Source organism: Platalea leucorodia (genome assembly GCF_965183815.1).
Source record: "Platalea leucorodia genome assembly, chromosome: 1".
Lineage (NCBI taxonomy): Eukaryota > Metazoa > Chordata > Aves > Pelecaniformes > Threskiornithidae > Platalea > Platalea leucorodia.
The window spans coordinates 150,552,793-150,580,221 of NC_138823.1; the positions used below are offsets into that span (position 1 = coordinate 150,552,793).

The window sequence follows — 27,429 nt, forward strand, 5'->3', positions numbered from 1 at the left end:
GCTATACAGCTTACACAATAAGCCTCCCTGAAATAAAAAAAAATCTGATGAGACTAAGAACATTAACCTGTTCTGTTTTAGAAATACAGATTTATCCCACTGCTACTTCCATAAAGAAACCATATTTAATAAGACTTTTTAAATAAATGAGTTATGGTTAATTGAATAACAGCACTGAAGAGATCCTGGGCAATGCACATGGTACAGGCTACCTGCAAGGAAGCCAGTCTGACCTACAAAAAGGACAATAAAATCCCCAGCTTTAATGAGCTCAGCCAGCTCTAGCTAGCTTCTTCAGGGAGAGCACCATTTTATGCTGTTATTTTGTGAAGGAAATTGAAAAGAAAATTTAGTATATTCAACACAGGGAAACATGAACATATTTACACTGCAAGAGAAATATTCTACAGAAAAAGATCAATTACAGGTTCAAGGCACATCAGGCAAGAAAAAGCATAAGTGAGTAACTTGAGTTTTTTAAGATATCACGTACAATCAGATGTCTACACAATGTTATAAATTATATCTTTCATTAAGTTTTGATGAAAGTGCAAGTAACTTAAGTATTTGACTTGATTACTATTGCTTATATATTGTCTGATCGCCATCAAGTTAGTGTTCAAGAAACTGAAGAATTTACCTACAGAGATAAAATAATTTATTTCCATCTCTCATCCAGGAGAGTCCAAGTGCTAAGCAAGCCTCACTGGAGATGCAGAGAGCAGAGCACCAGTGCAACTGGCACCATTCACCCTTGTTTATCCGTCATGCACACACTCATTTATCCCATGGGGATCTTCTCCAAGGTATGAGGCTCTGCTGGCATTGGGAATTATAACTGTCAATTCCATTGACCAGAAGTTGTTTGAATACCCCAGTTGTGTCTGCACCAACTCAGTTATAGGCTAAACCCAGGCAGTTTTGTGGGCATCTGCCTCTTGCCAGTTCTTCAGCACAGACGTCTGGTTTAGTTAACCAACATCTGAGAAGCATACAAAAAACCTGAAATAAACTTTGACAGAAGCACTGCCCTGTTATCAGTGGCTGGTGGGACCAATCCTATCTCTAAGGTAGAAGACTGATGCAACCTTTTATCATGCCCAGTTAGCCATCAGTTGTGTGAAATTCAAGTCCCTAGTTAGCTTAGAACTAATCTTCATCTGAAGGTACCATACTAGAAGCTTTATACTGGTTATCTTTCACAGCAAAAAGGGGAAAGGTCCTCCTTACCATCCCCCCTCAAGAGATGAATTCAAGACATCTTTAACAGCCCCTTGGATAATCAGCAGAATCAAGTCTGCTAAAGTACTGTCAACTTCTCAGTCAATCCACAGAAGAAAGCTAGCAACAAGCAAGAGTTGCTAGAGGAGAAGAAAAAAAAAAAGGTACTTTTTTTCAGTTCCTCAAATTCTTTTAAGAGTATAAGGATTTCAAGGCTTTATTATTTCACATATACAGTCCTTCAATTCAATTTTCACTAAGGCTAAAAGTCAGTTGCCTGAACACCAGTGTCTAATGTCGTCTGAGAAGCCTCAGAATATCCTGCCATGCCTTCTGAAGCTGCACCATGAAAGACAGGTCTCCTGTCACCTCTGAAGCATTTAGACATTTAAGTTTCACCTTGTGTGTTTGCTTGGTATGTGGTGCTGGCAATGTAGGAGGCAACTGAAATAGATTTAAGAGTTGTATTTTCAGAGCTGCAAATCCAGCAATGTTTTCTTGTAGGTTCTTAGATGGAAGTTTCTCACACATTCCCTTCAGCATACAGACAAGTTACAATAGTAGGACAGGCTCTCCAGAAAGTTTCATCTCCTGAAGTCCTGGTAAATCCAGGCCTCTTAAGGTAAAAGGCTAGAGGAGCCAGATAAGCCATGTCTCATGTAATCTGATACGTCACCTTCCTTTTCCTGCAGAGAGGGCTCACAGTCAAGAGCTTTGATAGATTAACACAATGAACTAAGGCCATCCATCAACACATATACAGCAACTTGCACAGTCTATATAAAATGTTCGCCATCATTAGAGGGGGAAAGGCACAAGACGGAACAAAGGAAAAATAATGAAAGAAAGACTAAGTCCCATTTCCAGAGGTAACATGTATGTAAATGCACACATTTTATATACATAAACCATATATATTTTTAATATATCTATAAAAACAGAATGCTAACAATGCATTTTACTAGTATCATCCAATGTTGGGGGAGTTGAAAAGTAGTGGTTGTGTTTTTTATTTTGACAGTTTGTCTCTGGACTTCTTCAATTATGTCTGGACGCAGATTATATGCCAGTTAAGTCAAGGGCTAGCTCCATAGGATTAAAGAATTTAAATCTTTTTCTTTAGTAGATTTTCTCAGATTCTCCTAGTAATCGCCTTCAGCATGAAGCAGGCCAGATTTCAGCAAAGGTTTGGAGATATTTTCTACCTTTACATAAGTATTTTTCCTTGGATATCAGGACAGTTGGGGGGGAGGCATGTCAGGGAGGGAAGTATACCATTGGCATCCCATTTACTGAGGACAGTTTGCTTCCTGTATGGTTTTAGAATTCAGAAGCACAGAACGTAAAACAATAATGCACATAGTCCATAGCATATCCTGCTCCAGAATTCTGTTTCTTAAGCTGTACTAATTTCCATGCAAGGCATACTTAACAGAAAATTGATTCCTGACCAACAGAACACGTGCTTGCAAGTGTTAAAATACTCACATGACTTTAAAAAAAAAAAAAAAAAAGAGTGGGGGCATTGATAAGGCTCGTTAAAATCAAGAAGCTGAAAACAAGAGCTATAGAAACAGGCTTAAAGCTTACTGGCCATAGACAAATAGTCTCACCTTTAGCCCGCTTGCTTTTATGAAACTGGAAGACTTCCAAAAGGAAGACTAGGATTCACTGAGAACTGGATTCAAAGACCCCAATTTCCAAAACACAATCTGTGAAGTGGCACATACACCTATACAACTGCACTGAAAAGGACAGGGAAGAGAGGTCTGTTTAGCTAAAGGATTATTTATATAGATGTTTTTCGGAGTACCCTATTGGCAAATCTAGTCACACATTCTCCTGGAGAAACTGAGCAGAAAGGGGCCATGCACAAAGGGGACATGGGGCAAGGACAGACCAGAGGCGCTGGGAGCAGGTGCGTGATATTCTAGGACAAGAATCAGAGCAAAGAAACCAGCCCACTCGTCCAAGAGCCAGACTTTAGTTCATGCCTGATTTTTCTTTCCTGGTGCCAAGTGGAAACGGGAGGACTGCTATGGAGGACACGTATTCATCCTTCAGACAGGACAGAAGGAAAAAAGCTTCTCACATTATTCTGCAACGGCTACCTCAGAGCGTGTTCATGCAAGATGCTGAGAACATAAAATGGAGCAGCTGAGGAAATCAGTAAGTCTTGCCTGTGAAATGCCACCTCACAGAATTAGGCTCTATAAATGAGGAGTATCTATGGAGAGATACAAGGGCATCTCACCTCCTGCCCCCCACCTTCTCCAACCGAAAGGAAGATGATGTCAACACAGAGCATAAGGAAGGGAGGTCTGCAGCAGTATCTTTGGGAACAGGGAGAGGGGTGTGGAAAGGAAGACTGGCAGATGGCAACTGAAGGCAAATGGAGTGTAAGTCCTACAGAGGAAGAGATTTTTAGCAGCTCTGCAGAGGTCCTCATTATGGAAAGAAAACAGTTAAGACAACAGTCATCCCTCCTCCCCGTTGCATTGGTGAAATGCCAGAAGCACTTTGCTAAAGTTCACATAAGCATGGGGGAAATGGAACTTCAAACATCTGGAGTATGGAGGTCAGACAGTGCTGCAGAAGCAGCTGGCCCTGCACGCAGGAGGCGGTTGTCTGCTGGGATGTCAGTCGAGTGAAGGGAAGAGGTGGGATGGCTCTGTGGCTAAGAGCAAGAGCCTGGAAAACGGCAGATTGAAGCTCTATTCCTGGCTCTGCCAGACTTCCTGTGCGACGCCAAGCAAGTCGCTTTGCTGCTTGGGCCAGCTTCTCAGAGCTGCCCACCTGCAGCAGCTTTGAGAATAGACATAGACAGAGCGTAGGTGGGCACAGGTATAGGCAACACTGCCATAGCTGTCTGCTCTGAGCACAGTGAAACACAGCGACAAAGATACCCAAGACTTCTCTGTAGAACAGCTTCCACCAATGTTTTTAGTGCGACTGAAAATGCAGAAGTGAGTTACGGATCATACTTCCTGTGCTTTGGCAAACCCTACTGCATATTTTAACCATTTGAGCAAACCAAACGTATATACACTTCAAAAAGAACTGTGTTGTGAACATGACTCATTTAAAAAAAAAAAAGACAAGCCCTCCAATGACCTCTGATGCATGTTCTTGGGGAGTACAAAATGAATTTTTGCACTCTAGCTAACTTTTCTTTTGGTCTTTCAAATTTAGCTGCTAGTTCAATTCCCTCTTCAAGAGTCTGAGTATAATAAACAGGTAGAAAAAAAATGTATCACTAATGTAGATCTCTGTGGGAGGACACAGAGAAGGGGAGATGGGGAAATTATTTGCAATTATCTTCCACCTGCCTCCTAAAGTCTGTGGCTTTTCAGCATCAAAAGCTGGGAGCATGGGGAGAGAAGTAGCTTGCACAGTGTTATTCCCTGTTCTAACACAAATACCCCATCACTCCAGAATACGCTTTCCAGTATTTGACGGAGATTCAGCTGTGGTCGAACACCACACACCGCCACTTCTCAACCACTGTACGACGGGAAGTACAGCCCCAGCTCTGCATCAGATCAAAACCACAGCGCGTGGCAAATTCATGATTGCTAACCATCCACTTGAGTTTCATGCTGTGTAACAAACACCTTTTTGAAGGACAGTTCTCTTACTCAGTCCTCCCTCTGCCCCCCCCATCTTCCCTTCACCAAGACAGGATTCTGACAAGGGAACTACCAAGGTACTTTCCCTCTCCTCTAGTGAGCTGTAGATGTTCTACACAGTGAACTCAATAGACATTTCAATGATTAACTAACACCAGTTGCATTGCTAATACAAGTTTCCAGAGGAAAAAACTATCTAAATGGAACCAAAGGCTTATTAATTATACTTGAACACAAGCCAGAAATGCAAAAATCTGCTGATTAAAAACAGTCTTTAAAATAGAAGACACTTCAAAAGAGAAGTGTTTCAAGTGTACAATCCTACTGATTGATTTTGACAGAACAACATTTGGGATGTGCAGTCATAACATGTTACGTTTGTATCCAGTCTTAAAAAGCACAAAAAGCAGATAAATGCTTTCGATTATGCAAAGTCAAAATCCCAACTGTATGTGTGAGTATTTTAGTACCTGAAATTAGATTTTAGTCATTTCAGATTTCTTTTTTGCTGGGTATTCCTCAAGATATGAATGCATGAGCAGGCTCATTAAAAAAAAAAAAAAAAAAAAAAAAGAAGAAGAAGAAGAAACAAAATATGCTTATGCAAGCTCCCACATGAGAGTTTCAGCATTTTTAAGTGGCTGAATGAGTCCCTCTCTTCCTTACTGGAAGCAATGCACTTGTCTAGAATTAAACAAAACATACAAATCTAAATATATTCTTGACTGAAGGAAAGCACAAAGACAGAAAGGAAAAATTAAACGGCTTCTTCAGTAGTTTGGACTCACTAAAGAACCACCATGGGAGCAGAACAAAACTGTATGTCGAACGAAAAGCATTTTGTGTGCCAAAAAAAGCAACTTCATAGGAGATGAACATGTGCAATTGCAAAGAGCACTGCAGGTGGCTGAAAAGGAAACCATCTAAAAAAAGCCTATAAAAAAATAAACTCAACAGAGTAAGTTTGAACTTTCTGAAAGTTTGTCTGAGGTAAGAAACTGATAAAGCTGGAATAATGACAAGCCAGAATGCTCATGCCTGAACAAAAAAACAAAAAAAAACAAACAAAAAAACCCAAAGCCAAACCCCTCACATTTAGTTGTAACTTGGGGGGTGAGGGGAGAACACACCAAAAGAAGTGAGCTAACATAGCCTTAGCTTTAATTTATCACCTCTTTAGTGCTTTAGTTTATCACCTCTATAGCAAAAATTAAAATATTTTCCAACAATAAAGGTTTTGTTACATGGTTGGGATAGTGGTTTTATTGCATATCTCAAAATAATCATTATGCTAAAGAGTAACAAAACTCGCACATAAAGCCTATTCTGATTTGTCACATGATGTACTTACTTGAAAGTTTTCTAAATTAATTTCCAGGCATATACTTTTCTTAAAAACAAACAAACAAAAAACCAACAAACAACCCAAACCCAACAAAACACACAAGCAAAAGCCACACACACACACACACAAAAATTCCTCTCCCAAGCAGCCCCTTTCTCCATGTGAACTCAGGGCCTGTGAGGTGTCTGAGATTGACAGTCCTGGGACAGATTGTTTCCCTAAGACATAAAACAAGGACAATATATGTGGAAATGATGCTGAGTATCCTTTAGCCACCTGCCAACACAGTTTTGATTACAAAGTATCCAAGGCACAATGTTGGTTCTATACCTCTTTGATCATATCTCATTTGATGGCAGTGATATAAGCTAGTGGGAAATCTGCTGGTTTTCAGTTGGGTCAGCACTGCACAGAGAGTAACTCATGAGTATTAATTGAACAGCCATCAGATAGCTAAAGGCTATACTATCTACACCACAAACCCTCTTGGCTTAGTGCCACAAACACATCTTACCACACATGAAATTTCTTTTTCTCTTCTTTTGTTTCCTAAATGTTCAAAGGTTGAAGATTAATAGTTCTCTTCTGGAGAAAATGCAAAGTTCTGGATTTTGTCAAGATTTTGTACCAAGCGAACAAGCCTCTATGGCAAATAACTTTGTTGCAACACTGTGAGGTGCTACTCCAATGGGAAGAAAACCAGCAATGGCCAGTTTTTTCCTCTTGTCCCCATTCCCAGTGAGTCTTACCAGTAAATAAGATGGCAGGAACAACCCTTAGCCACTATAGATCCCACTTAAAAGTTTTCAGTATACTTATTCCACTCTGCAGTTAACTTACTACCCATACTACTACAGTCAGCATATTATTGCAGCAAAGAACTCTTCCACATCACTTTACTATCAAAACAACTAGGATCTGACAAGCTCCTCACTTTGTTTTCAAAGACAAATATAGAACAAGACAGTTCAACTTTCTGACCCAGTCTTCCCTTTCTCGAACCCCCTTCAGTAACCAGCTATCCCTCCTGAAGGCACATCAACAGAGGACAAGCTCAGAAGCATCATGAACTTCACTCAGCTCAAACTTCTGAAATCCCAGTTTCCACTGCATTGCACATGGAAGCCTATCAAGATACTCTTGTAAAAAAGGAGAGTTAACTAAGAATTCCCTCACATGTTTCCTCAGACTGCGTTACTATTTTGGACTGAGTCATACAGACTTCTTGTAATTTGGGATATATTAAGTAAAAGCAGAAGACAGATAACCAAATCACAAGTATGTATGACGTTTACCAGTTTAACAGGGTGGGGGGGAAGGGACAGAGCAGAGATGGAATTACTAAGGCTGCTCTACTTCTCCATTGCCATTTTAATTTCTACACACAACCGAAACAGGAAGTTGCACATTGTTTCTGTAAATGGATTTCCCTCAGCCTCCTACTCTTGGCCACAACTGATATGAAATACTGCAGTTATATCTGCTGGGAACACCCACATGGCCTCAACAGTTCTAGCAGCACTTGCTCCATACTGAGCCACAACCTTGCCCAGCCAAAACTTTTCCAGACTAAGGCTGGGCACTCTGGCAGAGCACCCTGGCCCAAGAAGAAACCATGCCACCAGTCAACCCCTCCTCCAGGGCCACCTCTCAGCCTTGTACATGCACGCACCCCAGCAGCGAGTTCTTGGCTCTGTCCTGTGCCAGTGCACCTGAACACAAACACTGCAGGTTGAAAGGCAGTATGAGTCTTGAAGAGAAGTCTTGTGCATAGGCACAGAGAGGAGGCCATCACTATGTCCCTGCTGCTGAATGCATTATCCCACTACCGTTACAGTAAATTCATTAGTCAGACTGATCATGTGTTCAGAAATTAGACATTTCCACTGTGCAGTTATTAGCATAATGATTAAACTTGATTGCAAACGCTTAGGGAGAAGAGGAGTGTCAGCCATTGGGGATGACACACGGAAAGAAGTCTGTAGAACGAAGCAGCCAGAAGTCTGTAGTTTTCAAGATCTTGTCTCCAGGATAATTGAGCCCACAATTGGGGGGGGCGGGGGCAGGCAGAGAACAAAACACTGTCTGGCACAAGAGAATGGCAGGAAAAAAAAGAGACTAGCCATCTCTTAATGTTGCTTTAGGCAAAAGTTAGACATACACTACACAAATACTGACCAGTGAAGCGTTTAAAGCTAACTGAGGAAGGTACACTGGTGCTCTGGTAAAGGTGCTCCAAACGGCATGGTGGGTTACAAGCCTCTGAACTGCACCACAGCATTTCAAGAAAAGGCCTTACAGCTCCACAGTAACAACCACCATGGACTCATGCATGACTGGCCACTGACCCGTGCAATACTGGACAGCTAAACACAGGCTGAAGAGTCATTGAACTTCTACAAAAAACCTGGCTACGTGGGAAAGTGGCTGGGATCAATATACTGCTACAGTTACCTTAATCAGGGAGGGAAGTGTTGGTGAGCAGCAAAATACTTCCCTGAGAGATAAAGGGGTATGTCAGGACACAATTTAACAGACTACAAAAAGACCGCTGTGCAAACTTCTGTGGCCTGCCTCCTCCCCACTGCTTCGGTAAAGCCTGGTTTTGCTAAGTGAGGTCAATGTACTTTTTGGATTTAAATTGTGTATATCCATTCAGCAATACAGACAGTGTTTACTCCCAGAAGTATATATCTAATGTAAACAACAACTATGCATTTGTTTTAGGAACTGCCATGATGAAGAAATCCAGGCAAATGGGCAGGACAGTACACAGGAAAAGTATCTTTATTCAAATAAGATCTGCAGACTGCTCACAATCTGTTTTTCCAGGATGTTTGCTTAAGTCACATAATTGTTTGCAGAACCTCTGCTTTCTAAAAATGCATTTGGAAAAATTCACACCACGTTTTCTTTATTCTGTTTCTACTGATTGGATGATGCTTTTAAACATTATTGAACTAGGTGACCTGTCATTATCCAATAATGACCAGTCAGCAGCACTCTCTCAATCTTATTTCAGGCAAACATTTCACATGGAAAACAGTCTTGAAAAAGTTTTTCAAATAATTTCCAAAAGAATAAATGCATTAGATACATTTATTCTAAGTAATTCAGCCAGCTTCAGTATTCTGAAGAGTTTCTGCATGGACTGAAGGACTACACACTCAATGCAGCCAGGGAAATACAGCTTCATAAAGATGCTGAGTTTAAAATAAGATGCAAGTAACTTGGAGTTCTGGTCCCATCAAGCCCCTTTTGCTCCCAGGTCTGGAGATCTAGAAGGAAGAAGCTAACTGAGATTGAAGCTTGATATTCTCTCTGCCAGCCAAGAGGCACACTGCACTGCAGGAGGAATGCTTAAAGAAGCAAAATCCCAAGTGATTGAACTTGAATTTCTCTCAGTGAGAGCTTATGGAAACCATCCCCCACTTCCTGAAGTTTCATTATTTGTTAATGTGCCACAGCCTGTACTAAGAAAAGGGAAAAACATAGCATTTTAATCAAAACACCATAAATACCCACCCAGAAGTTTTCTCCTCCCGTTTTAGCATCCAGATGCCCAAGTAGCACCAAATGCTACCGCTACACCAGGGATGTTTCAAAACTGTAAGATATGAAGGACAAGCACTTCTATGGTCAGCTGTCATGCTACTGTCAAAATAAGGCACTAACAGACATATGTCTACAGGTCATGTGGATGAAAATCATTCATATAGCACAGAAACAGATATGCTTAATTGCACATCAATTTAAGAGGAGACTAAACCAGGGATACATAAGTGGCAAGCAGACCATCCTCAGTGTGCAGAGAGGAACAAATAACATAAAGGATGGTCTAGCTCCTATCAGCTTACAGGCTTATAACCCTGTCAGTGCTGTCTCTTAACATGAGAGTTAGGGTGTACGAGGAAACTAAATCCAAACACAGTGGCACAGGTAAGAGACTAGATAGCTGAGAAAGTCTGATTTGTTTCAGGCTGTTTGACTGGACTTCTCTCTTTACCTTAATGACCCATAATTACATGAAGATAGCACGTTTCTGGTATGATTTACAGATTTCACCTCCCAAATGGAGATTGTCCTCAGTTACTTCAATGTCTCACTCATCACCACGGCAGGCAAAAAGTGCCCTGAGTTGGAACACTGGAATAACATAATATTTCTACCATTCATCCACTCTCAAATGCCATGTTTCATCTGCCAAGACACACATGCAGATCAACTGCATAATTTCAAGCTAAGTTTTTTTTTTAAAAAAAAATCCAAGTTTAAGTAGTACTCAAATTTCTTTTAATTAAGAGGAATAAACAATTTGCTAGTCCACACAAGCTGGCATGTTATTAGTTTACCATACACTACCTATCAGCTATTAGAGAGCAAAAATATGCACACTGCTCAAAAACTTCAGTAACACCTTTTCCAGCCTAGTTTAGGAGACAAGCCTTATCCACAGTACAACTCATCTCTCTCAGTACTGTACTACATCTGGCCATTGCTGCATCTTGCCCAATACTTGACTTAACACACGTAAGAAAATCCTATAAATGGACAAAGAAGGATCAGCTTCCCAAAGACAATGTTTATACCCTTTCCAGTCAGATAAAGGTTGATTTGTGGTTTGAAGGCTTATCCTGCAACCTTATACAGCCTAGTTTTGAACACAGTTCAAAAATACAACTTAAAAAGAAAAAAAAAAAAACCAAACCCATAAGACACCAAGTTCAACAAGAAAGCAGAATTTCCTATGATCAAATCAAGCCTTTCAGTCATTATTCAGTATTTCCTTGTTCTTCTGTTTTCAAAAGATGGCCCAACTGACCTTTCCTGAAGCAATGATATGTTCTGTTATTTCCACCATGACCCCTTTTAACTCTAAGGTCCCCATCCTACTTGTTCTCTCTTTGTATAGAAGCCTGATAGCTTTTAATCACACCCTTGTTGCTCCTGGTTTTGCCACATATAGGAATTTGAGATAGCATGACAAGATCATGTTGACATCACTAAGATATTATTTTTCTCTTGCAAGAAAGGAACAGGGAAGCCAGTTAGAAGAATGGCAAGCTCTGCTTCAGTCCCCATGTGACACCACACTGAATTGTACTGATGGATCCATTGTAAATAAGCATCCCAGGACAACATGTGAGGGGAAAAAGCAAGTGCTTTTAGGCATGAACAGGTGAAGTTACAAAACGACTGCACATTAGCATTCATACAAGAGTACATTCAGGAAAAAGTCATAGCGATTTAGCAGATTTTCAAAGAGGAAGCAAACAAAATATAAGATCTGTGACATGGCAAGCGAACACATAACAAGTGTTCGATAAGATTAACACAGTTGGATAGATTTTCACACTTCATACACACTTTCTCAAAGTTACAATAAAACAACAGAAGTTGTCCCAGCTTTAGAAGAGCAGCTAATAAGTCATTCATGTACCTCCCATGAACTAATAAAAGAGTTTCCTCACTGCATATATATAACCTGTAAGGGGCCTTTTACAAGATGTGCATTAACAGATACCAACGGGTCCCAAAAGGCTGCTAGTAAAGAGAACAAAGTCAAACCAGCACCAGTACAAAGAGTGGCAGAATGTCACTGCTGCCTTATAAAACACTCATGTTAATCATTACTTAGTTTTCCATCTGCAGATCAACATTAACTAAGCACTTACGTGCCCCCCAGTAAAACCAGGCAGCAGAAAGCACTAAGCAATTCCCTTCTGAACAGCACAAGAAGTCCAGCCACAAGCACCCAGCAGCACGTGTTCATGTGCTTGAGTGGCAGATTATGAAGAGGGGTAGCTTCAGCGATGCGGTACAACCAAGACTCATCTGCTCCACAATAAGCTGCTTGTACTTGCTTTTCCCCTCCTTTTCCCCAAATATAGTCAGCTCAAGCATAACACTACCCAGGTACCATGAAAACCAACATCCCAAATAGCTGCATTGGATGCCGTGGATACGGTGACTGACTTAACGCTTTGGTAGCTGGTTACCTGCTGCTGTATTAGACACAATGTTCTTATAACCATCACCTCGTGCAGAGCAAAAAGGAAATGCAGTGTCCTTATGCCACTAAAACATTGTCTGAGATAAGAAAACCCTAATTCAACATAAACCAGGAGCTATTCACATGTGAAGACTGCCGGTTTACTGAGACTTGAAATAGAAGGAAAATTAATTTCAGGCAACAATCTAATCAGATGCATCTGAAGGAAAAAAGAAAAAGACTCCTTGAAAAATCCAATATGTGACTTTACAGCAGGCTAGTGACACATTTCATTTATGTGGTCTATCTTCCAGATATGAGAGGTTTTCATTAAAAAAAGAAAGATTGCACAAACACCTTTGACTCCTTTGTTGCACAAAATTATCAAAAAGGCCCTTCAGAGTAATGTTCACAGTCCTGAGATTTTTTGGCTTTGAATTCAGAAAACAAGAAGCTGCATCAGGCCTCTTAATTTATTATTTAATGAGGTATCTAGAGCTTACAGCGAAATACCCATTCAGCAGAAAGAAGGTTTTAATGGTCTAAAACACATTGAAAACTATGCATTCAGACTGCCCTTCTACCAGACTGTGGAATGGGAATAAGCATATGGAGGAATTCATTACAGTCAACAGCTATTAAAGTTAGCAAACTTCCCCCATTCCCCAAAAACACGTTCGAACCCTGCATTCACAAAAAAAAGTGGGAATAAAGAATGACAGGAAACAAAAGTTTCTGGCTCAGTTTCTTCTTCTCCACCAAAGCAACTGCCCTTCCCCATCACAGAAAGGCTGATAGTCGTGGTTGCTCTCTCATAGGTGTACGTAACTAAGTATCACGAAGGCGTTTTTTGTTTGTTTTAGTTTTGATTTTCTTTGTTGGTCATGTGTTGGGTTTTTTTGACTGCACCAGCTGAACTGTACAGGAATTACAGACAGATCCTATGCGTATTCATTTGTCGTCATGAAGGGAATTTCTCAACAGAACAGCTGACGAGGCAACCCTTACTCATTATAATACATTCTGAGCAATTTATGAATATCATGTAGAAGCTGATATACACAAAGTTAACAACAATTTTCATAAGCAGACAGATAACCAGAGCAAGCACAGTACAACTTCTTGGATCCTTGGTTTCTCTCACAGAGAGTACAGGAAGAACAGGATGTAAAGCAAAGGCCACAGAGATAACTGTCAGCACTTTATTAGGAGAGGGAACATCACGCAAGGCAAGGTTAATCTAAACAAAAGGTGCAAGTTTCTTTACCATTATTTAGAATATGTGTGCCTGCTGACAGGCAAGGGCAGTCCAAGAGAACAGACATTATCTTTCTGATGTATACAACATTAGACAATGCTCTAGTTCCTGCAGAAATACTTGGTCTCTTCACACACTTTTGCATGTGCAGAAAGGAAAGTTTGTATAGAAATGGAGCTTACAAGGATTTGTAAACATGGAGTGGCAGTTTCTCCCCTGACTTTGTAATTGTCTCCCCCCTCACCATCTAGTTCCTATAGCTTATGATGTGCCTTGCAAGGATACAAAGTCAGCTTTTAGGATATATCCAGCTACTGCAGTGCAACACTGAGGAGAGTCACACCACAGGGTAACCTGTTCCAGTGCTGCACCACGCTCCAAAATAAAAAGGATTTTCCCAACTCCATGTGCTAACCTACCGAGCTTCAACCTGTGGCTAACCATTCAACATTACACTACCACTACTGAGAGAAAGACTAACTGCAAAGATGACAGAGCCAAACTTAAGTAGCTCCATGCCCCGACCATCCCAGTATCCCGCTCTGTTGTACTATCTCCACTTTCCCTAAATCACTCTTGAGCAAGGCAGGGGTGACACAAAAAAATGGACACAGTGCTCCAGGTGAAGCCTCATCACTGCAGAGCAGACGATAGTCACTGTCCTTCCTCTGCCAGCCACACTCTTCCCAGCGCAGACCTGCCACGCTGTTTCACTTATTCAGACGGCCTTGTGTTGTTGGCTTGTGCTCAGCACAGCATCCACTAGCACACCAGCTCCGTTTCAGCAGGACAGTTACTCGCAGAGTCACCTCCCAGCACATACAAATGCATGGGGTTATTCCACCTCAGGTGTAGGGCCTTGCCCAGTTTCCCAAGGTTTTTGCTGGCTCGGTCCTCAAGTTTCTCAAGGTTCCTCTGCACTGAAGCTCTGCCATTCAGCATATGAATCACCTTTCCTAATTTAGAGTTATCCTTGGATTTGCTGAGGACATGCTTCATGTCCTGAATGGTCTCCAAAGAATATGCTGAACAGTGGGGGCTCCAGTATCAACCCTGCTTGTTAGCAGCCATCAACCATTTGCTAGTTCTGGCTTATTTTCTTTCCAGTTAACAGTCCTTTTGTCCAGCCAATATGTTCTTCATGTCAGAGAAGAAGATCAGAGTTTTAAGCATCCTCTTCTTTCTAAAGAGGCAACTTCAGGGTAAAAGCACCTGGACAGCTGTCCTTTGGAAGCACAGCCAAGAGGATGTGGAGAGGTCTTTTGCTCCCATTCATAAGTGTACTAAAGTATATAATTGCTTGTTCCTAGGCATGACCACCCGCATTCAGATTGATGATTGCAGGTGATTTATCACATTTTCCACCCTCTTTCTACTTCTTGGCTTTCAAACATGAATTTGAACTGTGTTATGATCATATACCACAATCCATTAATGCAATATCACATTAATCCAAAGGACAGACAGACGCACGCACTCTGAAAGAAAGCTCTTTCCCACAAACTCAGACAGAGAGTCCTCACTGTACGTGCTCTGCCTTATACCTCTTCAAACATCAGAGACCTGCTGAGTACCGAACAGCTCTTGTGCTCTTCTTCCCTAGCATCAAACACCAGTCATTGTGTTCTCAACTTGCTACTTCTTAGGAGCCCACCCCTTCGAGCCCCAGAATATCTTCAGCAGAGCTTCTCTGAAACCTAATCCACATCAGTCCTGACTGGTTGCTCACCCAATGGAAAAGGCGGTGTGTGTGTGTAATTCAACACAGGCTACAGCTGTAAGTTTCAGAATTTCTACAAGAAGAGATAACATCTATGTATTTCATTATTGCCTCTGACTTTAGCTAGACAACCATACCGCAGAAACAGAAGGCATTTGGCTTTCTGCTTGCATACAGTATTTGAATTACACATGCAGTTAGACATGGATGGTGACAGGCAAGATTCTTCTAAACTAATTCAGGGATTTTTTTTTTTTTTTAAGTTCTAAAAGCTTCTAACTTTTAATGGTTACAAAAGATGCACTTTTTTTTTTTTTTTTTTTTTGCTGAGAGTTATGCTCTCAGAACATATTGTTTTGAAGAAGAGAGCTTCAGATGCAGAAGAAAATCTTAACACTGAATGTTTAAGGGGTACAGTGTTTCCTGGTCCAAATCATCGTTTCTTAAAAGGGAGTCTATTGCTTGCTTCATGCTTCAAGAGGCATGGATTTAAATACTGAGCTATTTAAAAACTGTTTATGTCCAGAAAAAAAAAAAAAAGGAATAGTTGCTACACCCAGTACTGCAGCTGCTCTGACATAAATGTGAGCGCTGGTCTGTTACGTTTTTCAGTTTTGACACAGTAAGCAAGGATGTCCTTGTCAACCTCTCTTCTCTGACAAATCTGGCTGTTCCATCTTCATTCTCTTGAAGTTTGTGGAAGTGAAGCAGCAAAAAATTTATCTTAAAGTACACGTTTAAGTCAGCTCTTGTTTCCAAGAGGAGGAGGGGAAGAGGTGAGAACAACCAAGAAACAGTAGGTTGAAAGAGCAAAAGAACATAGGTTCAAATTTCTAGAGAAGCAGTTTTCCCTTGTCAAATATTCAAGCTACAAGAGCTGAATTTTAACTCCTCTACTAAAAGACACTGATTTTCAGAATGAAGGGAGGGATACGAGAGGATTTTTTAATTTTATTTTTTAAAGAATTAACTCATTGGCTCAGGGACCCATGCAAGAATGGCACAAATGAACAACAGGAGTTTAAACAGCAAACTAGAATTTCATTTAATACACATAGGAAATAAACATAACAAAGCATAAACTGCATTCAGAGCACAAATATACAGTCTTGCTTAATTCATCACCAGGGTACATGAAAAAAAATCCCAAGTTTATTTAGTTGCAGCACACCTTAAGAAACATCATATGCTGAATGTTGAGGTGGGGAAGGAATGACGACCTTAATGTCCACGGTCCTTCCTGGTGTCTTCCATTCCAGGCTGATCCTCAGCTTCTCCTTTCCCCTTTCACTGCCCAGTTCATCCATTGACTCATTTTCCCTAAAATTGCTACAAAAGAAAATACTACCTATTCCAGACACCTTACACTTCATATGCTATGAAGAAAGCAAAACACCTGGCTATTGCTGTTCAATCTTCTTCAAAGAAAATTTCTTTTTGGTCACTGCAACTGAAGGCAACCTATACCATAGCACAATTGCTGCTCTGCTACTACCTAGCATTTGGGGATGGACAGGTCAGCAGTGATTGCTAGGAACCACATGGGGCTCAAGTCCTTCCTCCATTGCCTTTTTACACCAGTGTCCCATAGGGAATGTCGAGATGGCACACCGTAACAGGGCAGCACTCAGGCTGGCTCTGCTTTCACACCTTAGATCAAAACTAGCTCAACTCCTACCTGAAATTTCCCTTCTAAGTATGGCCATTCTCAAGGCAAATAAAAACAAACTAAAGCACCAAACAGGAACTGACAGAAATAGGCAATGTAACCATGACCGCAACAGATAGCTTGTAGTAGGGAGTCTAGAGGTGTATATATAGAACCATTTAAGGTGGAAAAGACCTTTAAGGTCGAGTCAAACTGTTAGGATACTGCCAAGTCCACTACTAAACCATGTCCCTAAGCACCACATCTACACCTCTTTTAAATACCTCCAGGGATGGGCACTCAACCACTGCCCTGGGCAGCCTGTTCCAGTGCCTGACTACCCTTTCGGTGAAGAAGTTTTTCCTAATATCCAATCTAAACTACCCCTGGTGCAACTTTGGGCCATTTCCTCTCATCCTATCGCTTGTTACTTGGGAGAAGAGACCGACCCCCACCTCACCACAACCTCCTTTCAGGTAGTTGTAGAGAGCGATAAGGTCTCCCCTCAGCCTCCTCTTCTCCAAACTAAACAACCCCAGCTCCCTCAGCCACTCCTCACCAGACTTGTGCTCCAGACCCTTCACCAGCTTCGTTGCCCTTCTCTGGACACGCTCCAGCATCTCAATGTCCTTGTAGTGAGGGGCCCAAAACCAAACACAGTACTCGAGGTGCAGCCTCACCAGTGCCAAGTACAGGGGGACAATCACTTCCCTAGTCCTGCTGGCCACACTATTCCTGATCCAAGCCAGGATGCCATTGGCCTTGGCCACCTGAGCACACTGCTGGCTCATATTCAGGCAGCTGTCAGTCAGCACCCCCAGGTCCTTTTCTGCCAGGCAGCTCTCCAGCCACTCCTCCCCAAGCCTGGAGCGTTGCATGGGGTTGTTGTGAGCCAAGTGCAGGACCCGGCACTGAGCCTTGTTGAACCTCATACAGTTGGCCTCGACCCATCGATCCAGCCTGTCCAGATCCCTCTGTAGGGCCTTCCCACCCCCAAGGAGATCAACACTCCCATCCAACTTGGTGTCATCTGCAAACTTACTGAGGGTGCAAGGGTGCACTCGATCCCCTCATCCAGATCTTTGATAAAGATATTGAACAGACTGGCCCCAATACTAAGCCCTGGGGAACACCACTTGTGACCGGCCGCCAACTGTATTTAACTCCATTCACCACAACTCTTTGGGCCTGCCCATCCAGCCAGTATTTTACCCAGGGAAGAATATGCCCGTCCAAGCCATGAGCAGCCAGTTTCTCTGGGAGAATGCTGTGGGAAATGGTGTCAAAGGCTTTACTAAAGTCTAGATAGACAACATCCACAGCCTTTCCCTCACCTGCTAAGTGGGCCACCCTGTCATAGAAGGAGATCAGGTTAGGCAAGCAGGACCTGTCTTTCATAAACCCATGCTGACTAGGCCTGATTGGCTGGTTGTCCTGTACGTGCCGTGTGATGACACTTAAGATGATCTGCTCCATAACCTTCGCCAGCACCGAGGTCAGACTGACAGGCTTGTAGTTCCCCGGATCCTCCTTCCGGCCCTTCTTCTATATGGGCATCACATTTGCTAACCTTAACACCTTTAGTGAAGCACTGACATTCACGTTGGTCCAAAGTATAGACTTGCTATCTTCTTCCCCCAAATCTTGCCTAACAGGATGAGTAGGATCTCTTATATTGGAAGGGTTTGCAAACTTCTCCAGAACAGTGATCAAGTCTCTGCTCTGCCATATCAAGGCAGTTTGGAAAGGTCAAGTCAGCTTGGCAAAGCTCAAAGTCAATATCAAGGGTTTAAGCCAAAGAGCTGAGCTGCATGTGCACAGCTCTGTATATTGGGTGTAGTAAATAATTATGTTGCAGGTCACTCCAGACCAACACATTACAGCTGAAAGACAACTATGACTGCAGAAAATATAGATGCAGCTGGGCAGGTTTTTGCTCTGGCTGCTATGTGAAAGCCATTCCTGGAGCTGTTCACTGCCTCCGTGTGCTCAGAGCAGTGCTCCCTCACCACAATGTGATTACTCGTGTGAAGCCTCTCTCTTGCTCTCAACAAGAAACCGAAGTTGAATTAATTTTTTCCTATAAAAGCAAGAACACTTTCCATCTGTAAAATTAAGCTCCAGTAACAAGAATATAACACACCACTCCATCACCTAACTTTTCAGGAGTGCTTTTTCCAGTGAAGAAGGTACATAGCTAGGAAAAATACCGAGTGGCTACTAATCAAGATTAGCTATCCAGGCATTTAGCTCAGAGTCATTCTGGAAAACATGCATAGAGAACTGAAACGCAGTAGGGGAACAGAAACTGCCTGCAGGTCAGAAAAGCCACAGGATTTTTTTTTCTGTAGAAAGAAGAAAGGTATTTTAACCAGAAAAACTATTAAATTGTACCTTATTTCACAGATATGTCCTCTATGTCGCAAAACCCAGAATTGAGTAATCGACTGGCGATGTCTAAGATCTGTGTTTCTAGGTAATACTTCTTTTATTTTGAGAATATGTTCATCCCCATGCTTTAGTGGCATGAAAATATTCACGACTGATACAAGCACAGGAAAAGACACTCTGGAGACCTCGGAGAATTTAGAAACAGTCTATCAAAGCAACTGCACAGCAGATTTAAGATAGCAGTTGAAGCATTTGAGCAGAAACATTTCAAAGCAAATAGCTGAGCTGGGATGTGTGCATTATCTGTATCCAGTTTAATTCTACAAAATTAGTCTGCAGAGGTTCATTTATAAGCAAGGATTAGTTTCAGGAAAGACCAACCAGGACAGAAACTACAAGCAAGTGACCTTGCTAAACAGTCCTCAAAAGCTCTACAAAGCACTGATTGTTCACAGTCTTTAGCAAACAGTTCATGTATCAGGTGACTCAATAGCTTTCAGCATAGTGCCTTCAATTCAAGCAGCAAACAGTACAGAGGGTTAACACCTTTTGTGCTAGTATCAAACATTTTGGCTTTTTCCATGGTTAGTCATATCAGTGGGCCAATGAGAATTTAACAATAATCACTTCACACACATTGCAGCTCTGAAACACATAAGAAAAGATGTGCTCAGTATAAAAGGGCATCGAATGCTCGGGAAAGCCCATAGGTTCAGTCCTTTATCCAGCCATTTCTTCAGAGGTAGTCATAATCCTAGCATCAAGAAATCTCTGAATACTTGACAGAACAAGAAACTTATCTACAGCAATTGTACTTCCTCATACTTGCCTGTTTCAGTGGCAGGTACTTTTTAAATATTTGACACAGCTTTTAACACTGTGTAGTTCTTAACACATACTAACTTGACAAGCCTTTTCGAAAGGTTTGTTACTAGGAGGGCCCTTCCACATGCACTGGAATCTTCTCCCTGCTGACATGCTTTCAGTGAACCACTGTGCTGCCATTTAACAGAAAGATTTTTAGAAACCAGAGTTACTCTAAAAGAACAGTAAACAGAGGTTAGCAGGGCCTACAGGGAGACAGACAGCAGAGGCCATGAGAAGCATTTTCTTTCGAGTATTTCGCCTAAGGTGTACCACTAACAGGGTACTGGTTGACCAACAAAGGTTTTAAATTCACAGGCTGCACCGAAGAATATTTTAGGCTGAATCCTCTGAGATTTGTTTATGAAAATGTCTTAAATAGCCATAGGACATAAAGCCCAGCAAAGATCCAACTGAATTTCAGTAAGAGCGTATGATGGAGTGGACACTGGGCCCTCAACAACTCACTCAAGCCCACTTCAGAACAGCAATGTAAGAGTGAAATAACTGAGTGGATCCTGTCCCTCTCTTCCTTGGCATTAGCATGGCACACATCTGATTATGCAATAAGCCACTTCCAGGTTAAACACAGCAGACTTATTTTTTGGCTGAGTTACCATACAATCAGGTCAGTGCCAGATCAGGTACAAGGCAGGCAGTAGCAGCAGCTCTACCCGCTCAGCAGTGGCCAGCTGGGGTGAAGCTTCAGCCAAGGGAACACAGGCTGCCGCTGACAGGGACAGGCCTGCTCTTTCCTGTTATCTATTTCCATGTCCTCCCTGCATCAACTCTAGCAATACTGCAGTCACAGTACAAGTCAGGTCAGCTCACTCATCCAACTGCCTTGGCTTGGAAAGAGTTTGGCTTCAGCAGGTGAAGCAGCATGTGAACCCCTCTCCCCCTCCACACAGCTCATGAAATTACATCCTACAGGGTATGAAAACAAATGAGATTACTGCACATGTTGCGACATTAAATAAAATGCCACCGCTCAAATGGTACTTCTATCTGGATTTCCTTCAGAAACAATCTTCCTCTCTACCCCTCCCTCAAGTACAGCTTCAGATCTTGGAATCTTAATAATTAACTCCTGCTTTAAACCAAACATAATCCCAGCACTTCTTGATAAAGGAACTGTTTTATTTCAGTCATCATCTCCATCACAACGTGGCTTTCATAAATATTAAAAGAAAAAAGCCTTACCATTTTCTATCATGTTACTCAGAGAATTCAAAAAAGTCAACAAACTATCCAGGTCAATAATATAAGAGACAAGATAATGCCTCTTCCAATGTTGTCAGTCTTCTATTAAAAAAAAAGATTACCTGGGAGATATGGTTGATGGAGGACTCCATCCTCCGTAGCTGGGATGCTTGGATGTCCAGCAGTTGTAATACATTGTTGGCCAGTGCATTGATCTGATAAGCAACACTGGCTAGAGATTGAGTTGTGTAGGCTTTGGTCTCTTCTAATGCTTTCCTTTTATCTGGAGCCTGTAAAGCAAAAGAACAAGACGTTTGCTTAAGGCCAGGAAAAGGGTGGGGGAAAAGGACAGGAACAAAAAACACAACCTATATTTAGAAGAATCTGTAAGCAAGAAGATCTGATTGTGCAGTCAAAGTACTCCATCTGCATCTACATTTTAAAAAATGCTCAATAATAAGGAGCAGATAAAGAATGTGAAAAATATTTAACCATAATAAAATTACATGCCAAGGAACAATTCATTCAGTAGAAAAACCAACACTATCGTGATTTGTTGGAGTTGAGTTTCTAAAGCCTGTCCAATCCTTCATTTTCCAAAAAGCCTCCAATTCCCCAGGAACACTGAAACGCAGCTTTTGCCATCTCTTATGAGGTCACACAGCCCAGGCCAATTAAAGATAGAGGAAAACTATTTTCCCACAGCTGAGTGTCCCCTACTGCACATGCCACCTACAGAGCCAACCCTCCAGTTATGCTGGCTACTACTCCCACAGTCCAGGAGAAGGGCGAGCAGAGCATCAGGATGGCACGCACAGAGGGCTCCTGCATACAGGAGTATTTGTGAAATTAGCCCTCCTCACACAAAAGCTTAATAAACTTTCCTTGAAAGCTGAGAAAGCTCGTCATTGATAGAGAAAACACACATATTTTGAGGTGTCAGAAAGGAGCACAGCTTCCCCCCAAAGGGCAAAAACTAAGGAAAGGATCACTTTCCCACTGAAATCACACCTTGCTAAGGTAAAGTCCTCAACCTGTCCTGAGGCATTGCTCCCTAGTCAGAGGGCAGGTTACTGTCCCAGATCAGCAACTGCCTACATGAATTGCACAGCCCAAGAAAGTCCCTTCTCACTGGCAGGATGGGAGCTACCAACACCGCCTCCACCAGGAAAATACACACGCATCCCACACTGAACTGCTCCCAGCTCGGGAGCTGGCAGTGGAGGCCATGTACTTCATCTGTTACCCAACTCGCAAACTGCGGCTATCCAGAATTCTCTTTTATTCCCTTTGTAGGAAAGGTGCACTGCATAAGGAAGGATTTACAGTACACAATGACTCAGTGCTAGCATAGTTTCTTCCTCATTTTATTTATTTGTGGAATAGTCAGTCTCAGCAACCAAAAGGTTGTTCATATTAACAGTCCCTTCCAACTAGATTTCTGTCTATTTTTATCGTTTATTTCTTTGAACACTCAACACACATTGTATGCAACAGTTACAATATTAAGCACAAAGTCAGGAAACAAAGAAATTCCGTTTGCATTCAACTGAGCCCTGTGTTTTCCAGTTTCCACGCACTCATTCATTCTTAAATCCTGCCTCTTATTTCTTCACCTCCATATTTCAGTTTAACATCCACAAGTGTTAAATCTGCCCCTGAGTTAAAGTATGAAAAGATGCAACAGCTAATAAGGAATCCTTCTTGTCTCTCTTCCTTTAAGGAGAAAACCAGAAGGCAAGCTGTTCGTATACATTATAAAGTTGCAGCATGACCCAAATACTGCAACACAAGCTATGCTAGGCTACCTTTTAAAGATGTTTTTAAACAAGGGTGAATTCCCCCCCAATCCAGGAAATTTGTTCATATTCATGATTAACATTCCTAGCAGTGTTTTGACACTTATTAGAACACTTGGTTAATGCCATCCTTCAAACAGATTCACATACAGATGCCTTCTACAATGTGAAAGAGCAAGAACAGTTTAATGCAATCTGTTGCCAAAAGGTAAAACAGCTGTTGCATGTACCAAGGTCACACCACGCAAAACTCCATTTTTTAGTATTTCCAAATGCAAACAAAGCTACCTTTCACCTAAAGAGAATATTGACATTTTTGGCTGTCAGAAAACATTAGTAAGAGTCATTTTGCTTCTTTAGAAAACAAACTTTGACAGTGAAGGATCTGTAAAACAACTACTAAAGGTTCAAGAAGCAAGTTTCCCAAACCACCCTGGCTTTCCAGAGAGGCATTTTAAAACTTCAAACTATCACTAGCTGTGACTTTAAAAAACACTGTCCTACTGAGCTGGAGCCTAAAGAAAACAACTGATGATTTATACTTGAACTTCTACCACGCTGGATGATGGTGAAAATGCAGGTAGCAGCTTCAGTGATATCTGAAATAAAAGGTTTACTGAACTAGACACAGCCAATAAGGTGTCAGTCAACACAATTCTAACTTTATATAAACTCAGGTGTAGATCTGTAGCCTTTACTCAAGCAGTTTTCTTATTACAAAGTTTCAACTAAATAATGTTAGGCTGAACACTAACAGGTTACAAAGCCACAGCACTCAATTACTGAGTGTTGTCAAATGAGAAAACTTCAGTGTATAAAAAGTTTCTCCTCTAATGATTTGTTGATCAAATGCCTTGCCCTCATTTGCCTAAGCACCTCACGTTTTAGTTATTTGCTCAAATGACTAGTTTGGCAGTAGGATTAGATGAACATAGTTGTGATGTGGAGCATATTTCATGTCCTAGCAGAATTAGGTTAGAAACATTTTCAAGCTTTGCAGATAATTCAGGCAATTTCAGCTTGCAGTTTAACAGTTTAGATTGAACTAACTTGACGTATAGTCTTTTGCATTTTTTAATTACAACTGCTGGCATCCACAAGATATAAGCTAAAAGCTTCACAGCCAGCAAAAGGGGGAGGGGAGAGGCAGAAGCCAAGAGCTGGGTGGCAGCAACAGGAGGGAGCTGGGATTTCCAGTGTTCTTCAACTGTTACTTTCATCTCCCTCTTTAAGCAAAAACTAAAAGCAGCATAGAATATAATGCACATGTTTACATGCCTTCAGATACTTTAGTACAATCCTTGAGCACCAGTTAACTATTCAAATTTAAAGACAACACAATACAAAGGCTGTCAACTGACTTGTTTTCTTAATAGTTCAGAATTACTTTATGATCTCATACTAAAAGCTTCAAAGATATTGTTGTTTCTCTAGTAGTCCTTGATATAAACAGAAGTTTGAGTGTCCTTTAGTAGCAAAATGAATATTCTTTAAATCCAGAACATCACAGCTTTTGAAGTTTCCCTCTTAAAGTAAGCTCCCACCTGTATCCCCAGTTCACCCTTAACAGTCACGTTACTATGGCAAAATTGCAGTTTGAAATTGCTTTCGCATAAGTAGGTTTAATACTAAAGAAAAAAAGAAAACCTCTCCTATAATCCAAGCGGATATATAAAGAGACAGTTAAACTTGCATGGCATTCCACACTGCATATCATGTATTTTTAATCAAATGCAAACTTCTATCATAAAGCTTCCTTAAAAGGTTTACATAATTACTATAGCCAAGTCAAAACTGATTCTGCACCCAAGCAATTGCCACAGTAAAAATAGAGTAGGAGCTTATTTACTGACTCTCCAATTCAGTGACTCGTCAAGGTCAAATGATGAGGAACCTGTCCATCACTCAGCAGCTGATCTTTACAAGTCGCATAGTCAGTCAATTTTTTCTTCCCCTCTCCAAACTGCCACCCACATAGGCACGTCCCCACAACAGTGTTTGCGCAGTGTTCAAACCATCTGCCCTCCCAGCTCTCTCTCTCTCTCTGCTAATTCCCACCATCTTCTGGTTCATACAGCACACAACTACATGTACAAGCTTCCTCCAAAAATCACATCAGCTCACACTGCAAAGCATCTTCAGAAGCCAAACTTTCTGTTGCAAGCACACCGGTCCATACCCTCATTACCTGTTCTCCGACCTCCGTTTTCCCTCTTTTCACTTCAGTTCCATTCACTGTGCTTGAAACTCCCTGTAAGACAAATGCCCCACCAGAAGAACTGGCTCCATTTGACAAAGGTCAGAAAGCAGCTCATCAGATCACACCAAGACTGTCTGTCCTAGCAGAAACAAATTAATTTGCCTCCTCAGTATGTGGCATGTGCTGCTCCACATTTTTTATCTTCAGCTCTTGGAATATGTGCAAACTCAAGCACAGAAAAACCCATCCAGGATAAACTACTAATAGAGCACTGGCCTAAAGCAGCCCAATAATCACTAAGCTACACAGACCTGTTAATTATTCAGTACCCAATACCTGTTCAGATGCTTGGCATTCTGTTCAAGGGCTTGATCACTCTCAGCAATCAAGCTACAGAACAGTTTTACACTCAGTTTTATATGCCTTTGCTGTTATTGTTCATGAACATTTAATGAATTCAACAGTGCAGTACATTTGTGTTCACTTCACACAAGATAATTGTTTAGTTTTACATCTTGGTTGTCTTTTTGAAAAAAACCTTCCACCTTTCATTAATTGATTAAAGAGAAAATTAGGATTACTACAATCAGTTACCACATGGATTTAGCAACTCTATCACATACAGCATTCACAGAATGCAACTATGCCAAAGTCTTCAATACGCCCATTTGTATTATCTTTTGTTCGCGTTGTCATTTATCTATCATTGGCATTTACAGAATGCATTCTTCCTGATAAGACAGATACTACAGTTGAGGTTTCAAAGTTCTGCTTCCTTCAGTAAGGTCTTTCCATTTTAGCTCAGAGACCTGTTCCCAACAAACCCAGGAAGGAAATTTTACTAAAAAAGCCCAAAACCCAGCCAAAACTTTTAGGTTAAGTTAGCTACAATCTACAGCACCTCATTTTTCCAAGTCAACTGGAAATTCTTTTATAGAATGGTGAAGATGTACATCCAGGCAGTGGTTTGGAGACTCCTAGATATCTGTACTTAACCTCCCTGAGAACTAGCTGGGGACACTCCAAGGTGGAAGGAACGTATTTCTGAAAAATGGCTTCCCCCACTCATGAAACAGGAGCACTCAAATCTCCCTAAAGAAAGAGCTTGTAACATTATGTGGTACTTCTGGATGCATCTATGACTTTGAAGTTGCAGCTTCACTGATCTGATAAGGCTTTTAATAACTCAAAGCTGGCCTTAAGGGTTTATTTGTTACTTCTGACTGCTAATGGCAAAAGGCTTGAGCATTTCTAAACCATTCACAATGTATGTTCAGCTTAGACCAAGTACTTCACATCCAAGCTGCAGTAATGTGTTTCAAAGGTTTAAATATGCCATACATGCTAGATAATGTTTACCTATGAGTCAAAAGTCTAATTTACATTGAATATTAAGAACTGTAAATCCAGAGATCACTGTAAATAACTGAGGAGCTACGTACTGAAATAAGCAGGTAGTCCATGGATACAGGTTCCCCTTTATCCATAGTTCATGGAGCTTGTTAGACTGCTTTGTAAACGTGCTGCACCACGGTCAACTTTTTGGCTGTTACTGATAGTTATTACCTCAGAATATCAGTTATAAATGCGAGAAGAAAGTCAAACTGGCAAGTCACAGCAGCAAGTGCCACAAGTTTCTATATTCTGAAAAACTTTCAGGAGCCAACTACCTACCTGGAAGCCATCTAAGGAGATCTAAACAGATTATGGTTATTACTAGCAGGTGCTCAGCAGGGAGCATTCAGGGTTTCTCTCATCACAGATATAGCCTTAAGGGATATATATCATTCCAGGGTGGCAGGAGAAACTAAGGCTTCAGAATTTACAAATAGGGGTTGTTTACGCTATGTATGCCATCCAGGCAAGGACAGAGTATGAATCAGATGGGTCAGTTGCCTCCTGGAAGAGGCTTACTGTGCTCATGCCATACAGCAGTCTCATTGAAGAAATTCGCTCTGCAATGCAATAGGCTAGCATTTACTTCAAGGGGATGATGCACTGCTTCCCAATATCCACAGACCTATACTAGGCCTGGTATTTACCTGCCTACAAGTTACAGACTGTTCCTCACTGATCAGCACCTCAATGGCCCCAATGGAAAGTAAAGTAAGCCATCAGGGAGAGGTAGTTCAGAAGTTTAAGCTCAACCTTTGCCCAAC

General features: G+C 41.4%; 1 protein-coding gene across 12 annotated transcripts in view; it reads right to left on the reverse strand.

Annotated features, from left to right (window-relative positions):
• ABI1 (abl interactor 1) overlaps nt 1–27,429 on the reverse strand; it is an 82,334-nt gene that overhangs the window by 36,676 nt on the left and 18,229 nt on the right. For all 12 annotated transcript variants that reach the window (XM_082318747.1, XM_082318743.1, XM_082318753.1 and 9 more), the window contains exon 2: nt 21,394–21,561. In XM_082318747.1, coding sequence (XP_082174873.1) covers nt 21,394–21,561 — 168 coding nt within the window. The remainder of the gene's footprint in view (nt 1–21,393; nt 21,562–27,429) is intronic.